The sequence below is a fragment of the Budorcas taxicolor genome, chromosome 5 (assembly GCF_023091745.1).
Source record: "Budorcas taxicolor isolate Tak-1 chromosome 5, Takin1.1, whole genome shotgun sequence".
Classification (NCBI taxonomy): Eukaryota; Metazoa; Chordata; class Mammalia; order Artiodactyla; family Bovidae; genus Budorcas; species Budorcas taxicolor.
This window is the reverse complement of record NC_068914.1, coordinates 163,419,401-163,433,748: the sequence shown is the minus strand read 5'-3', so window position 1 is coordinate 163,433,748 and position 14,348 is coordinate 163,419,401. Positions and strand designations below refer to the sequence as shown.

Genomic DNA, 14,348 nt, shown 5'->3' with positions numbered 1-14,348 from the left:
AAGTCGCTCAGTCATGTCCAACTTTCTGCGACCCCGTGGACTGTAGCCTGCCAGGCTCCTCCATCCATGGGATTTTCCAGGCAAGAATACTGGAGTGGGTTGCCATTTCTTTCTCCAGAGGATCTTTGCTTTTGCCTAATTGGGCTCCCCTGCTGGTTCAGATGGTAAAGAATCTTTCTGCAATGCAGAAGACCAGGGTTCAGTCCCTCGGTTTGGAAGATCCCTTGGAGAAGGGAATGGCTACCCACTGCAGTACTCTTGCCTAGAGAATCCCATGGACAGAGGAGCCTGAGGGGTTATAGTCCATGCGGTCACAGAGTCAGACACAACTGAGCAGCTAACACTTCTACTGCTACTAATGGCTGATGAAAGTGAGAGTGAAGTCACCCAGCCTTGTGTGTGGCTGATGACGTCGAGCATATTTTCACGCGCTTATTGCATTTGTATGTCCTCTTTGGAGAAGCGTCTATCCAAGTCCTTTGCCCCTTTTTGGGTCATGCTGAGTGACATGCCGGATCTCAGTTCCCCAACCAGGGACTGAACGCGTGCTCCGTGCCGTGGAAGCAGAGAGTCCTAACCTTGGGCTGCCAGGGCAGTGCGTCACACTGACTGGATTATCACAGCTTTATAGCGAGTTTTGAAATTGGGACTCCCTGGCGGCTCAGACGGTAAAGCGTCTGTCTACAGTGTGAGAGACCTGGGTTCGATCCCTGGGTTGGGAAGATTCCCTGGAGAAGGAAATGGCAACCCACTCCAGTGTTCTTGCCTGTAGAATCCCAGGGACGGGGGAGCCTGGTGCAGGCTACTATCCATGGGGTTGCAAAGAGTCGGGCACGACTGAGGGACTTCACTTTCACTTTTCACTTGAAATTGGAAAGGATGAGTCCTCCAGCTTTATTCTTCTTTTTCAAGAATTTTTGGCTATTTGGAATCCCTTGAGATTTTAGATGTTTTTTATTTCTGAAAATCAATGCCATTGGAATTTTCATAAAGATTGCCTGGAATCTGTAGATCAGTTTGGTTGTACAGTTGGCCCTTCAGCAATGCCAAGGTTAAAGACACTGACTCTAACCAGTCAAAAATGAGAGTCTAACCTAGAGTTTGCCCTCCATGTCCGAGGTTCCGCATCCACAGATTCAACCTGTGAAGTGTTGCGTAGTGCTGTGATATATATTTAGTGAACTAAAGTCCACATGTAAGTGGTCCCGTTCAGATCTAAGCTGTTCAGGGTAAACTGTGTTGTCTTCTGAATGACAGTGTCCCGGGCCATGTACTTTCACTTTCTCTCTTCTATTTAAATCGAGCAGGTTTTAGCAGTCACTATGAAGGGTTCCATTTATAAATTTTAAATGCCTAACATACTTAACTGCGTTACAAATTTAATTTATTCTTTAACTGTTTAGTCACCTGACCTAACACAATCTTTCCAGGATTCAAAAAAACCCATAAGTGAATAAACATACAAGTGCAAGCAGCCCATCATTCTCTTGAATGTCCCTTTACCAAGAACAAACTTACTAAGATTGATCAAGGGCAAAAACCTGCTGCAGCCTGGCCTGGTGAGGACGCCCAGTGCCTGGACCCCAGGCTTACCTCCAGCTTCAAATGTAGAGTCTAAGTGTGGCCAGAACGTGGGCCCTAGGGCTGCTGGGCAAGCACCTATTTTCTCTCCGTCTTGGCTTCCAAAAGGAGAAGTGGGCAGGGAGGAGCGGCGCCAGCCCCACGCTGACTCCTGGAGAGGCAGGCCCTTCTTGCAGCGGAGGTGCTCCCACACCTCCTCCTTGGTGCCCTGGCCCCTGATGAATCCGTCTTCCTGATTCACACTGCCTCTGCACCCACACTGTGTCCCACTGATACGAGGCAGCCATGGTACCTCTCACCAGAACCGTGTGCTCACCGCAGGTGGGGCCACCCACAGCTGGTCCTTTCCTGCACGCACACCACCTCCAGGCTGCAGCCGGACACCCACCCCTGGGCTCAGCAGTCCCTGATCAAAACTGCGTCCCACACACTGAACGGTGAATTTAGTGACCCAAAGATATCTGCAGAACGGCAAGGAAAGTACCGGTTGCGCTTGTTCCTGCTGCAGTCACGAGCAGGGCTGGTAGGGCCTCCCCAAGCTCGCCGTCTGGAGGCCTGTGAGCCCTCAGCCCATCTGCGAGGGCACTGCTGTCTTCCACGGAGCCGGCTCCTGCTCGGCACTTCTGCGCGGCCACGGTCTCCAGGAGCTTGTTGCCCTCCTGGCCCCTCAGCCAAGCGCCAGCCGCCTCTTCCTCGTGGCCACCCCTTCCCCCGCCTCCTCATCCAGCCTCAGAGCACAGTGCAGCCGGCCTCGCCTGGCTTGGAGGAGGCGTCACCGTGCCTCTGGGGCGAAGCCCTGCTTCCTCCGCAACCACATCCCACATCCAAGCCGACACTGTAGCTGGGGCTCCGACTGGTGGTGCCGTCATTCCGTCAGACGATCGATTTGGGGTCGTGGGGCGTCTGGGGGCCTGCAGGCTCCAGCCTCCGCATTCTGGCCTCGGTCAGAGGCCGTGCCGGGTGAGTTAGGGGATGACAGTGCCGGAGGAGGCACGGGGCAGGGTAGCAAATCCAGGCGCACAAGGGCCTGGTGGTGACAGATGGCTGCCGTTATCACAGGCGGTGCCCGTGGGGGTGGCCAGTGACTCCCCGGGAGGGGCACGCCGTGGGCTCTGGGGCGGCTGTATTGACAGCAGGGCCTCCACTTCGGCCCCGAGGGAGCCCACAGAGGCAGCTTTGGGGTTTCTGCCAAAGGAAGTCACCAGGCCATCTGGTCTCACGTTCTTAAAAGCTATTGAGAACCCCAAAAGAGCTTTTATTTACGAGTGTTGTTATCTGTCAGTATTTACCATTGGAAATTAACCTGAGGAATTCTTTAAATATTTACTCATTAATATTATTTGATGGGGGCTTAGAGGTCAGGACTTCATGCTTCCACTGCAGGGGTGCAGGTTCAATGCCTGGACGGAGAACTGAGATCCCACACGACACTCAGTGCGGCAAAAAAATAGAAAAAGACCTTCTTGAGTAAAACTGACCTTTTAAGGCAGCGACCTCTCTGGGTGAAAGCAGCAGTGACCTCATGGTCTCCAACAGCCCAGAGTCTCCGGGGCAGCTGGGCAGCCGCTAACCATGCCCTCAGGGCTGCGGTCTGGGCAAGTCACAGTTCTGGGCAAGTCGCAGAGTCCAGCAAGTCACAGAATGGTCTCTTCCGGTCCAGGCTTGGTCCTGGGTTTCGGGAGCTGGACTCACCGCTGTCCTGCCTTAGGCCATCGGTGCCTGTAGAAGCCACGGCCTTCCTCTAGCACCTGCTTGCTACCCCCGAGAGCTGGCCAGAGTAACTGAGGCCGTGATTATCTGCCCCACTCCTGTGGGCCACGAACCGACAGGTCTCCATTACCGGCAGGCGTTCCCAACTTTCAACCCCAAACAGGCCCGATAACAAACTCTAGATTCCTCTAAGACTCTTGCTTGCAACCACTCTCTTAGAAGAAACTGGCTCGTTTAAAGGGAAATTCAATGGCTCAGCAGTAAATAATCCGCTTGCAATGCAGGAGGAGAATGCAGGAGACTTGGGTTCAACCCCTGGGTCGGGAAGATCCCCTGGAGGAGGAAATGGTAGTCCATTCCTGCATTCTTGCCTGGAGATGCCCACAGGCAGAGGAGCCTGGCCAGTGCAGTCTGGAGGTAGAGCCAAGCCTTGCCTCTGCGGGCTCCTCAGTTGCCCAGTGCCCTGAGGCCCCCAGCAAGACCGGCAATCCGTGGGTAGACTAGGACATGAGATCCCTGGCCCCCTTCCCAACCCTGGGGCCTGTTTGGAGACGACCAGGTTACAGTCTGCAGGGCCACAGAGAGGCGTGGGGACCTAGGGTCCCAGGTGAAGGTGGCCACCCACGCTGTGCACCGTGGAGGCCCCCCTTGGGTGATGACTTTGGGCCCAGACAGTCATTATAGCATCCCCCGCCCCCAGCTCTGAGGCTCTTGTGTCTCCCCCTCACCTCCTCGGAGACTGGCCTCCTCCCCACTCTCAGGAAGGCAGAGAGGCCCCGCTGCCCACATGCAGTCCAGGCTCAGAGCCCTTGGCCTGCCCCTGCAGAGCCCCCTGCACCTCACAAGCCGCTCTAGGGAAAGGGCCCCCTTGGTGCCCTGCACCTCCCTGCCAGAGTTCACAGTCTGGGAGGGGCCGCAGCGGGGAAGGGGGCCTGAGGCTGGTGCGAGGGAGCCCCGAGCAGGCAGGAGGGCTCCAGGAGGAGTGAGTGGGGAAGGCCTGGGCAGACCAGTTTCCTATGCGTGTGTGTGCGCACATGTGGGCTTCACTCATTGGTTGGCTGCATGCAGGATCTTCTTTGAACCATACCTTGCTCTTTAATTAAGGCACTTGGGCTGCGGCTGCAGCTCAGCCCACGGGCTCCCGAGCGCACCGGTGCGCTTGCTCTGGGCATGTGCACCCAGCCAGGGGTCAGAACCCCACCTCCTGCAACCACTGGGCAACCAGCGAAGTCCCAGGCAAAGCCTCTGGCCACGCTTGACCGGTCCTCTCCTGCTGCCAGGGCGCAGCGGGGCTGCAGTGCTCAGGACGGCTTTGAGCAGGATGGGGGGGGGGGTCTCACTGGGCAGCAGGGCAGGGAGGCAGGGGGCAGCGCCACCTCCACGGTCACAACCCGTGGACGTTCAAGAAGTGATTGGGTCTTCAGCCCGCAGCACGTGCGTTTGAAATTCCACTTTCCCACTCCCAAAGTTCCTGGAGAAAGGGCCAGTTCCACTGGAAATGGCCCGCAAAGTGGTCTACATCTGACCTGTGAAACATGCGCATAGCCTCACTTGGAAAAAGCACCCTGTGGCTATAATCACGGACCGTGAGATGAGGAGGTCATCCCGGATCATCTGGGTGCCCACTGAGTGCCATCACAAGCGCCTTTATAGAGAGGGGCGGAGCGGCACACAGAGAGGCAGCAGCGTGAAGGCGGAGAAGACTCGGCCAGCCACGAGCCGCGGGTGCTGGCCGCCACCTGGGAACGGATGCCCTGGAAGAGGCACTGCTGACACCGTGACCTCAGACTTCTGCCTTCCAGTACTTGAGAAGAAACGTGTTATTTTCAACAAGTCACCAAGTTTATGGCAGTTTGTTACAGCAGACACAGGAAATTAACAGAGTCTGGGCATCCTGTTACACCAGGATGTAACATCCCATCCCAGGATGTAAAGACATCCCATCCCGGAGACCAATTTCGATCATCGGAAGGGCCCAGGAGCCCGCTGCAAAGCCCCTCCCCAGCCCTGTCTGAGCACCAGGAAGGATAACAACTCATGGAAGCACAAATCCGCTGAATCTGTGTGTTCTTGATACACAACAGACAACCTGATTGTGTTCGAAGGATGCTACGGAAGCAGCTCTTACAGACTGATTAAGAGAGGTGGGAGCACGTACTTCCCCTTCCTGCACAGGCAGTAACCAAACTGGGCGGGGAGCTTCCTGGTCCCTGGGGTGAGTCTCTCTCCATCCGGTGGAGGGCATTCTCAGACCCGAGACCACCACGCGGCCAACTGACCATGCTGAGGACAGCGGTGTTCTCCGAAAGCCCCCACCTCTAGAGCACTCTGGCCCCTAAGTCAAACGTGAATCTGATTCAGCCTCCGCTCAGTTATCAGTTAGCAAGAAATACCAAGGAAAACATGAAAAGATCCCAAGAGGGTGCAATCAGCAAAATCCTGCCGGGAAGTCCCCAGAGAAATGGGCAGCTTTTCGCAGCGCCGCCGCGTGAGGGCGCACACTTGGCCAAGGAGAGGGCTGCGCCTGGGGGTCTCCTCAGGGGTCGCGTTCCTCACGGTTAGCCTGTGCGTTTACCACGGGGTTTCCTGTAGTGTGTTCTAGCCAGCAGATGTTTTTGTTTTCTTTAGGGAGACTGAGCCCAGAGCAGGGGTCCCCCACCTCCAGACTGGTACCCCAGTGAGTGCCCCACCACAACACGCCTCGGTCTCGAGCCGCTTCAGGGTCTTTATTGCCAGCAGGGAGCGGGGCCAGCCGGGCAGGCCGTGCAGGTGGGCCCGTGGGGTCCTCCGGAAGGGCTGCGGCGGTCGACAGTGTTCCGGACAGTGGCTGCGCCCGGGACACCCAGCGGGTGAGGGGGTGGGCGGGCGGTCACCAGCACAGGACGCCAGGACAGTACTTGTCAACGAGCCCCTGGTAGTACGGCCGCAGCGCGGCGACGTCCGGCAGGCTGGAGCTCTTGGTGTAGAGGTCGAACTTGCTGCAGCACAGGGACGGTGGCCATGAAGCCCCCCGAGTCGCCTCCCCAGGCATGACCGTGACCGTGACCGTACCGGCCCGTGAAGCCCCCCGAGCCGCCCCCCCTCCCGGGCACGACCGCGGCTGTGACCGTACTTGAATTCCTGCACCCAGGGCAGCATGGCCAGGTCCTGCTCGTTGCACAGCTGCTGGTAGTCGCCGAACTTGTGCCAGGGGTAAAAGGAGTGGAACCGGATGATGTAGAAGGCCTGCGGGGGGCCAGGCCTCAGGCTCCGGGCTGGGGGGCGGCGGGCCGGGCGGGGCTGGACAGGAGGGGCGGCGGGGCGGGGCGTGGGGACCGTGGGCGGGGCGGGGCTGGAGGGCGGTGGGCGGGGCTGGGGCGCGGCGGGCCGGGCGGGGCTGGACAGGAGGGGCGGCGGGGCGGGGCGTGGGGGCCGTGGGCGGGGCGGGGCTGGAGGGCGGTGGGCGGGGCTGGGGCGCGGCGGGCCGGGCGGGGCTGGAGTGGGGGCGCAACGGGGCTGGCGGGTGGGGCTCGGGGGGCGGCGGGCCGGGAGGGGCTGGAGGTGGGGCGGTGGGGCTGGCGGGGCGGGGCGGGGCGGGGCGTGGAGACGGCGGGCCGGGCGGGGCTGGTGGGCGGGGCTGGAGGGGGCGGGCCGGGCTGGTGGGCGGCGAGCGGTGCGGGGCTGGGGGCACGGCGGACCGGACGGGGGTGGAGGGCGGTGGGCGGGGCTGGTGGGCGGTGGGCGGGGCTGGTGGGCGGTGGGCGGGGCTGGTGGGCGCGGCGGGCAGGGCGGGGCGGGGCTTGACCTTGGCTCGGTCCCCACCCCGCTCCTACCTCCGGTGGGAGGGCGAATTTGTTGAACTTCATCATCCGGTACATGTACTCTGTGGGAGAGGGCGGGTCACCACGGGCACCCAGAGGGGCAGCTCCAGATGGTCCCCGCCGTCCCCGCCCCCAACCGGCCTCACCGTCATGGCCCCAGGACATGAGGACGTTCTCGAGCCCACAGTGAGGCTGGTACATGCCAAGCTCCGTGCTGCAAGGGGGGACGGAAGGGGAGGGGCTCAGGAGCAGAACCCGGAAGGGGGAGGAGGGAGGGGAACCACGGCGAGGGAGGGCAAGGGAGCTGCACCTGTACAGGGGGTGCTGGAGGTCAGGGTTGGCCTGGAAGGTGCAGTCACGGAAGACCACAGAGGCCTGGGGACGGCAGCCGACTGGGAAGGTGTCTCCGACGACTGCCCACTGGGGACGGATGGATGGGCAGCCGTGGGTGGACGTAACTGGCCTGCCCCCCAAGTGGGTGTCCAGAGCCTGGAGCGGAGACTGCCGCGGGCCCTGCTCTGCTGACCGCCCTCCACCCCTCTCCTCACCTGGGGCTCTCCTGCCAGAGCCAGGACCTTCCCCAGGTCGTGCAGGAGCCCGACGAGGTGGAACCAGTCTGAAGGAGAGGGAGGGACAGGGCAGGCTAGTGGGGTGCAGGGTCAGGGGCAGAGGTACAGTTCTGGGGCTGTGGGGGGACGCAGGGCCTACTGGGAGAGGGCCAGACCAACCCTCCTTCCCCAGCACCCGTCAGGGCAGGTGGGGAGCACACCCTTGTCTGGATGGGCCTTCCGGATGCCCTCAGCCGTCTGGAAGGCATGGAAGGAGTTGGGGAAGTCCACGTCGGGGTCTGACTCATCCACCAGCCCGTCCAGCATGTCCACAGCCTCCATGACAGTCATCCTCTTATAGGAGAAGCCCCCGAACTGGGCATGCTGAGCCAGGAAGGGAGAGGTCAGTGTGGTCCCAGGGTCAGCCCTCAGGGCCTTCGTTTAGGAGTCGGCCACCTACCTTCCTCCTGACGAAGTCCACAGTCTGCCGAGTGTGCATAAGCTTGTAGGTGGTGAAGACACGGTCCAGAAGCGGGCCAGACTGCAAGCCAGAGGGTCAGCCAGGCAGCCCGCCAACCCCTGCCCTTGACACCCAGGGGGCCACTGCCTGCCTCTCCCGGGCCCCAAGCTGTGGACAGGGTGGCCCCTGGAGCTGTGTGAGGGGCCAGGGCAGGAGAGGCGGGGCCGGGGAGCGGTCCTCACCGTGTAGTTTCGGAAGCTGTCCTTGTCTTTGGTTGCTTCTGGCTCCGTATCAGGCTGGGAGACCAGGGGAGGGTCTGGGTCCTGGTAGGGTGGGGAGGGGGGTGAACCCATTTCACCAGGAAGTCAGCTCCAAGAGGAAGGGAGGACACCCCATGGGGGCCGGGACTGTTGGATGTGGAGCGGCAGAGAGGCGGTGGGCACCCCAGGGCACCGGCGCGTGGCCTTGGCGAGCCCGAGTCAAGACTTCCGGCCCCGAGTCCTTATCTGCTGAGCGGATGCTGGGGATGTCTGCTCCGAGAGTGATGCTTGGCCGTGGCTACACAGCACCCGCACCGGAGTCTCCTTCTCAGGACGCAGGTCCGCAGGGAACCCAGCGTTTGGGCCCGTGACCTCTGCCCTAGATAGACCACGGCCGGGAGGGAGCCCTTTGACCCAGATGAGTGGGCCGGCAGAAACCCGCTGGGCGCGGGGCACGGGGTTGCCCTGCTTTCCCTGAGCGTGCAGTCTGCGTGGGCCGGGGGTACTCACCGCAGCCACCTTCATCCTGAGAGAGGCACAGCTCCACGGGCCTGCGTGCCCGTATATATGCCCACAGGTTACATAAGTGACCGGACACCACCCAGCCCCTTGGCCTTGGCCCTCGGTAATGAGTGACCATCCACCCTCCTGCTGGCCTCTGAGAGTTAATGTGTCAGCATAGCACCCCCTCCCCCCGCCCCCAGCCAACCTCCACGTCCCTGCAGCAACTAACCTGCCCAGGAGGTTGAGGTCGCCAGACTCCCACCCCTGCCAGGAGCTTTAAACTCCTCCAGGACGCTGCCCCTCCCAGCTCCCTATCTTCCCCAGGCACCTGGGAGTGGGGCGGGGCGGGGCTTGTTTCAGAAAACGCTATTTTGACATTTTTGACAGAATATTTATTTATTTGGCCAAGCGGGGTCTTGGCTGCAGGGCTCAGCAGTTGCAGTGCCCCGGCTAGGTGCTCGATGGCGCGTGGGGTCTTGGTTCTCCGCCAGGGTCCTTAACCATGAGAGCTCCAGAGAAGTGCCCTTTGACACTTGTTCAGAAGGGATGAAGACTTCATTCATGATTGTGAGATGGGAGAGATGTTCACATGGTCTGCTGGAACACAGCAGGGTCAGCTGGGGTTTCACAGCCCTGGGGTGGGGGTGGGGGACTGGGCAGGGGTCAAGGGGAAATTCCCAGAGGAGACGTCAAGGGTAGGGGCAGCCTTGCTAAACCGACTTGACAGGATTCTCTCCAGGGTGGGATTCTTGCTAACACTGGGTGAGGCTCATGGCTCAGAGAGGCTCAGGGGATCTTTGCCAGGCTCTGAGGCTGAGGCTGCATCTCCAGTCAGGGCAGAGATGAACTCACGGCCCGGGTCACTCAAGGGCCAGGCTCGGCAGGACACACAGCAGGGCCTCACAGCCTGGAGCTGATGACGGTGTCATCAGAGAGGGCTGAGGCCAGGGTGCAGTCTGGGCCAGGAGAAGGCAGTGGGCCAGGGGTTCTCCACGCGGCTCCTCCTGCCCTCCTGAGAGTCAGCTGGGGGTGCTTGGCCCCCCGTTTAAAACGGCGGAGCGCTCTCAGCCCTGTGAGCCGCGGCGCCTCCAGCACTCCGCCGCCAGGCATCCCTCGTTCTCTGTGCTCCTGAGGTCAGTTTCCTCCGCTCCTCCACGGACGTGTCAGTCTCTGGGTGGGGGCTGATGTTTTATTCACTGTTTCTACAAGTGCTCCACAAATATTTGCTTCAGGGATGGAGAGGGGATGCCAGGGGGAGACTGGACCCATCACCCCAAAGCAGGTTGGTCACTTGGACTGAGGGAAGGAACAAAGGGCCGGCTGGCGGGTCTGGTTGAGGGCGGGAGACAGGACAGGACCGATAGGCTCTGGCTGGAGCGGGAGCAGCGGGAGCAGCGGGAGGGGGTGGGTGGGGTCCCGGCGGGCGTCCCCCAGGTCTCAAAGCAGGCGGTCGGACAGGCGTCCGGGACATGGCCTGGAGCTTGGACACCAGTGTGATGCTGTGACCGTGACAGGCGACCCAAGGAAAACGGCCCGAGGCTCAGGGAGCACCTGGGGGGCCGCCTGGCTCAGGGAGCACCTGGGGGGGCGCCTGGCTCAGGAAGCACCTGGGGGGGCGCCGGGCACCACAGCCCTGGGGGCCGCCTGGCTCAGGGAGCACCTGGGGGGGCGCCTGGCTCAGGGAGCACCCTGGGGGCCGCCTGGCTCAGGGAGCACCTGGAGGGGCGCCGGGCACCACGGCCCGGGGCGCTGCCTGGCTCAGGGAACACCTGGGGGGGCGTCGGGCACCACGGCCCTGGGGGCCCGAGGCTCAGGGAGCACCTGGGGGGATGCCGGGCACCACAGCCCTGGGGGCCGCCTGGCAGGCGGTGTCGCCTCGTGGAGGCGCCGTGTGGGGCCGTGCCCCCTCCCGGCGAGCACCGGGCACTGCACCGCGGGGACTTTGCCCAGGGCCAGGGCCGTGGCGGGCTTTGCCCAGCTGAGCTCCTAACTCCCCGACCCAGCCTTCCTGGGGCCTCCTCTTCCTCATCCCGGAGCCTGTCTGGCCCTCACGGCCCACCCTCCCTGCCCGCTCTTCCGACACCCCTCAGTGACCACAGGCCTCTCCAGCCCCGGCAAGCGCCTATTCCAGCCTCCGCACGGCATCCAAGCTGCTGTGGCTGCCCTCCGTCCACCCCCCCAGCCGGGCAGGGACCAGCCCGGGCTGACCTCCTGTGGCCTGGCGGAGGGGAGGGGAGCCACGAGCCGGAGGAGTCAGCACGAGGATGGGGAGCGCCCACCCGTGGGGCACCCAGCTCAGGATCTGTGGGTGGGCACTGCGGTGCCCACAGGCCCGGCCCTGCTCCCTGGCTGGGAGTTGGTGGTGCTCCCTTCACTCGGTGGCTGAAAGGGTGACACGGCAAACGTCGACAAATTAAGTGTTGCACGAAAGGTCTGCTGAATCAGGGAGATCGCCCTTCTGAGCCCCTAGACCCAGGCGCCAGGACAGAAGGCCCTAGCTCCCAGCATGTAACTCCTCCCCCAGCTGCCAACCTGCCCACTCCAGACTCCGCCTCTGGCTGACTTGTGCACTGATAGCCGGGGCCTGGTCCCACTGAGTCCCCGTGCTGGGCAGGGGGCGCTCAGGGAGCCCCTGTGGGCTGTGGAGCCCTGGCCCTTGGTCGGCCACCCCTACGCACCTGGAGCTAAGGTTCTCCCAGGCGATTCTGGGAGAACTGCCACTCCCACCCCACTCCCACCCTGCTCTGCCTAGCTCCAGGACCCCTCCACCCTCTCCCCAGCTGCCCTCAGGGAGTGCAGGCAGAGGTCTCTGTTGCTACCCTGGACCCACCTGGAGCAGAACAGCCCAGCCCTAACCCTACCATGTCAGGACGAGTGGCCAACCCAGAGTCCCTCTCTCCCGCAGCCCAGAGGAGGCCTGGTGTGCTCAGGTCCCCGACGTCTGCCCCATGTCCTCGGGCAGACCCTCTCCTCTGTGCCCTGTTCTGGCATCTAATGTTGCCAGCCACCTCCTCTCAGCCCCGACCCCCAAGTGTTACCCTCTCTCAGTGCAGAGCCCCTGGGTGGTCAGACCCCGCTGAGCCCCCACGTGGGCCTCTAAGTCCACAGCGATTGGAGGCTGGTTGCTGCAGAACGTGACGGGGGAGAGTGGGGCAGGGGTGTTTGCTGGTGCCTGCACTGCCCTTCTAAGGGCTTCTCTCTGCAGGCGCGCTGGGCTGGGGGCTCAGCTGCAGCCCTGGGAATGTGGTGCAGCATCCCAGCTGGGACAGGCCTGCCCCCCGGCTCAGCCATAGCTGTGGGGGCTGCTGGGGTCCACAGGGACCGAGTCCCGGGGGCCGGCCGACCCGACGAGCTGCCACAGGCGGTGGCTGAGGTTCTGCACCTGGCAGGTACCCAGCGCACAGCCCACACGCAGGAGCTGGGCTCTAGGCCTGCGGGGACCCAAGTGTCGGCGGGGGCCATTGCGGAGAGGCTGACCCCTGGCAGGGGCCAGGCTGGCACTCTTCTTGGGCTGGAGGGCCTGGTGCAGCTTCCAGACTGCGGGAAGGGCTGCAGGGTGCCGAGGCTGCGAGCCACTGGCAGGTGTCCGGGCTGGGGGCTCCCTGCACAGGGAGACGGAGGAAGTAAACCCAGTGGTCCAGCCTTTCAGGGAAGCCCACAGCTTTCCACAGCCTGGAGCATGGCCAGGGGAAGCCCACAGCCCCCAAGTCACTGGCCAGCAGGCCAGGGGAAGCCCACCCCCCCCACCCCCACCCCCCAGGCTGGAGCACGGCCAGGGGAAGCCCACAGACCCCACGCCATGGGCCAGCAGGCCAGGGGAAGCCCACTGAGCTCAGGGCTGGGGTTCTGGCCCTCAGCCATCTCAGTAGCCCATTCAAGGGCCGGGCAAGCAGCTGCCTGACTTCCCTGGGCTACTCTGCTCAGGACTAAGTTACTCCCTTCCCTTGGGGTGGGGGAAGGTGGGCAGGTGTGGGAAGCCCCTTAACCTCCCCTCCCACAGCTGACCCTCCTTCTGAGGGGTCTGCTCTGCCAGTGGGGCAGTGGGCATGCCTTAGAAGAGCAAGCAAAGAAAAAGGAGCCGTCTGCCCTGCGGGGGGTGCCCAGGGCCTGGGGCTGGATTTAGCATGTGAGCCCTAGCAGTCGAAGCGGGTTTCCCCCAGTTCGCAGTCCTGGGGCGGCGGCGGGGTGGGGCCTTCCGGAGCATCTGATTTCCTGTCCCCGCAGCCAGGGTGGTCTGAGACCTGCTCACCTGTGTCGCGTGGGCGGTCGGCTCCGGGCCAGGCCGAGGGACAGCGCGCCTGGGAGCTGTAGGTAGAGGAGGCTGATGCAACCGAGGGTGACCGTCAGGAGCCGGGCCATGCGGGCGGGGCCGGAGGAGGCGGCGAGCCGGGCAGGTGTGGGGGGCGGCCCCAGGCCCGCAATGCTTCCGCGGGCACTTCGGGGCGTAGACTGGAGCCGGTCGGTCAGTTGGCGAGGGTCTCCGGGAGGTGGTGCGGGCGCCTCCTCGTCACTTCGTGCCCAGAGTCTTGCAGGTGCCAGAGCCCCAGCACCCTCCCGGGCTAAATAGTCTCCCAGGGGGGCGGAGCCGGACGCGCCGGCTGGGCGGGGTCCCGCCCCTCCCCACCCGGACCCCTACTGGGGCCGCTTCTGGAGACGCGGCGGCGGGCCGGGGGCCCCCAGAGCCAGCGTCGCCTCCGCCACCTTCCGATGGGAGACCCTGTCCCTGGGCCTGGAGGGGCCGAACTGTCCAGGGTGAAGGAGAGGGGGCTGCGGGGTGTGGTCGCAGAGTGGATCCCGCCCACCGCCCTGGGGCTTGCCCCCAGATTTCTGAGCCAGTGGGAGGCGGAGGCCAGCCAGAGGAGATTCTGAGATCCCCTCCTCAGTAGAGCGCCCAGCAGCTCTGTTCCTGAAATCTCCACCCACGCCCCCGGGGGGCCTCCCCGCTGACTCCGACAGTAAAGAATCCGCCTACAATGTGGGAGACCTGGACTCGATCCCTGGGTTGGGAAGATCCCCTGGAGAAGAGAAGGGCTACTCCAGTATTCTGGCCTGGAGAATTCGGTGGGCCATATAGTCCAGGGGATCAGACACGACTGAGCGACTTTCACACATTTCCTCCCATTACTGAAATATTAAATGGTTTCTGCAAGGAATTTAAATAGGTAAGGACTCTTAATTGCCACCCATTGTGGATTCCTTTCCCAGGCCAGGATGGGTGCTGTTCTTTTACTTTCTCGTATGTGCGTTTTTTGGGGGGTCTGTGTCCTGTGTGTGTGCCTTATAAACGCACACATATCCATGTGCAGGCAAAAACATCTGGAAACATAAAGCTTCAGCTGAAGCTCCAGTGCTGTGGCTACCTGATGCGAAGACCTGACTTGCTGCAAAAGACCCTGATGCTGAGAAAGATTGAAGACTGGAGGACAAGGGGACAACAGAGAATGAGATGTTTACACAGCACCACAGACTTGATGGACGTGAATCT

The 14,348-nt window shown here is 62.4% G+C and overlaps 2 protein-coding genes across 2 annotated transcripts; both read right to left on the bottom strand.

Annotated features, from left to right (window-relative positions):
• Nucleotides 1-6,005: 6,005 nt before the first annotated feature.
• Nucleotides 6,006-8,884, bottom strand: MIOX (myo-inositol oxygenase). Its single transcript, XM_052641140.1, has 10 exons — nucleotides 8,870-8,884; nucleotides 8,342-8,422; nucleotides 8,100-8,180; nucleotides 7,861-8,023; nucleotides 7,640-7,707; nucleotides 7,402-7,511; nucleotides 7,238-7,305; nucleotides 7,104-7,153; nucleotides 6,404-6,516; nucleotides 6,006-6,269 (listed from the first exon to the last, which is right to left on the bottom strand). Exons 1-10 carry the CDS (start codon nucleotides 8,882-8,884, stop codon nucleotides 6,161-6,163), a joined length of 858 nt encoding a protein of 285 aa, XP_052497100.1. The 3' UTR covers nucleotides 6,006-6,160.
• A 3,262-nt stretch (nucleotides 8,885-12,146) lies between these two features.
• ADM2 (adrenomedullin 2) lies at nucleotides 12,147-13,222 on the bottom strand. The gene is made up of 2 exons (XM_052641512.1): nucleotides 13,113-13,222; nucleotides 12,147-12,465 (listed from the first exon to the last, which is right to left on the bottom strand). Exons 1-2 carry the CDS (start codon nucleotides 13,220-13,222, stop codon nucleotides 12,147-12,149), a joined length of 429 nt encoding a protein of 142 aa, XP_052497472.1.
• Between the last annotated feature and the right edge of the window lie 1,126 nt (nucleotides 13,223-14,348).

Excerpts from the sequence above, each read along its gene's own strand:
- ADM2 (XM_052641512.1), bottom strand. The coding sequence starts at position 13,222 with ATGGCCCGGCTCCTGACGGTCACCCTCGGTTGCATCAGCCTCCTCTAC. Across the intron at positions 12,466-13,112 it reads CGACCGCCCACGCGACACAG|GGAGCCCCCAGCCCGGACAC; the intron begins GTGAGCAGGTCT and ends CTCCCTGTGCAG.
- MIOX (XM_052641140.1), bottom strand. Across the intron at positions 7,154-7,237 it reads CATGTCCTGGGGCCATGACG|AGTACATGTACCGGATGATG; the intron begins GTGAGGCCGGTT and ends CCTCTCCCACAG. Across the intron at positions 6,270-6,403 it reads CCCTGGGTGCAGGAATTCAA|CAAGTTCGACCTCTACACCA; the intron begins GTACGGTCACAG and ends CCTGTGCTGCAG.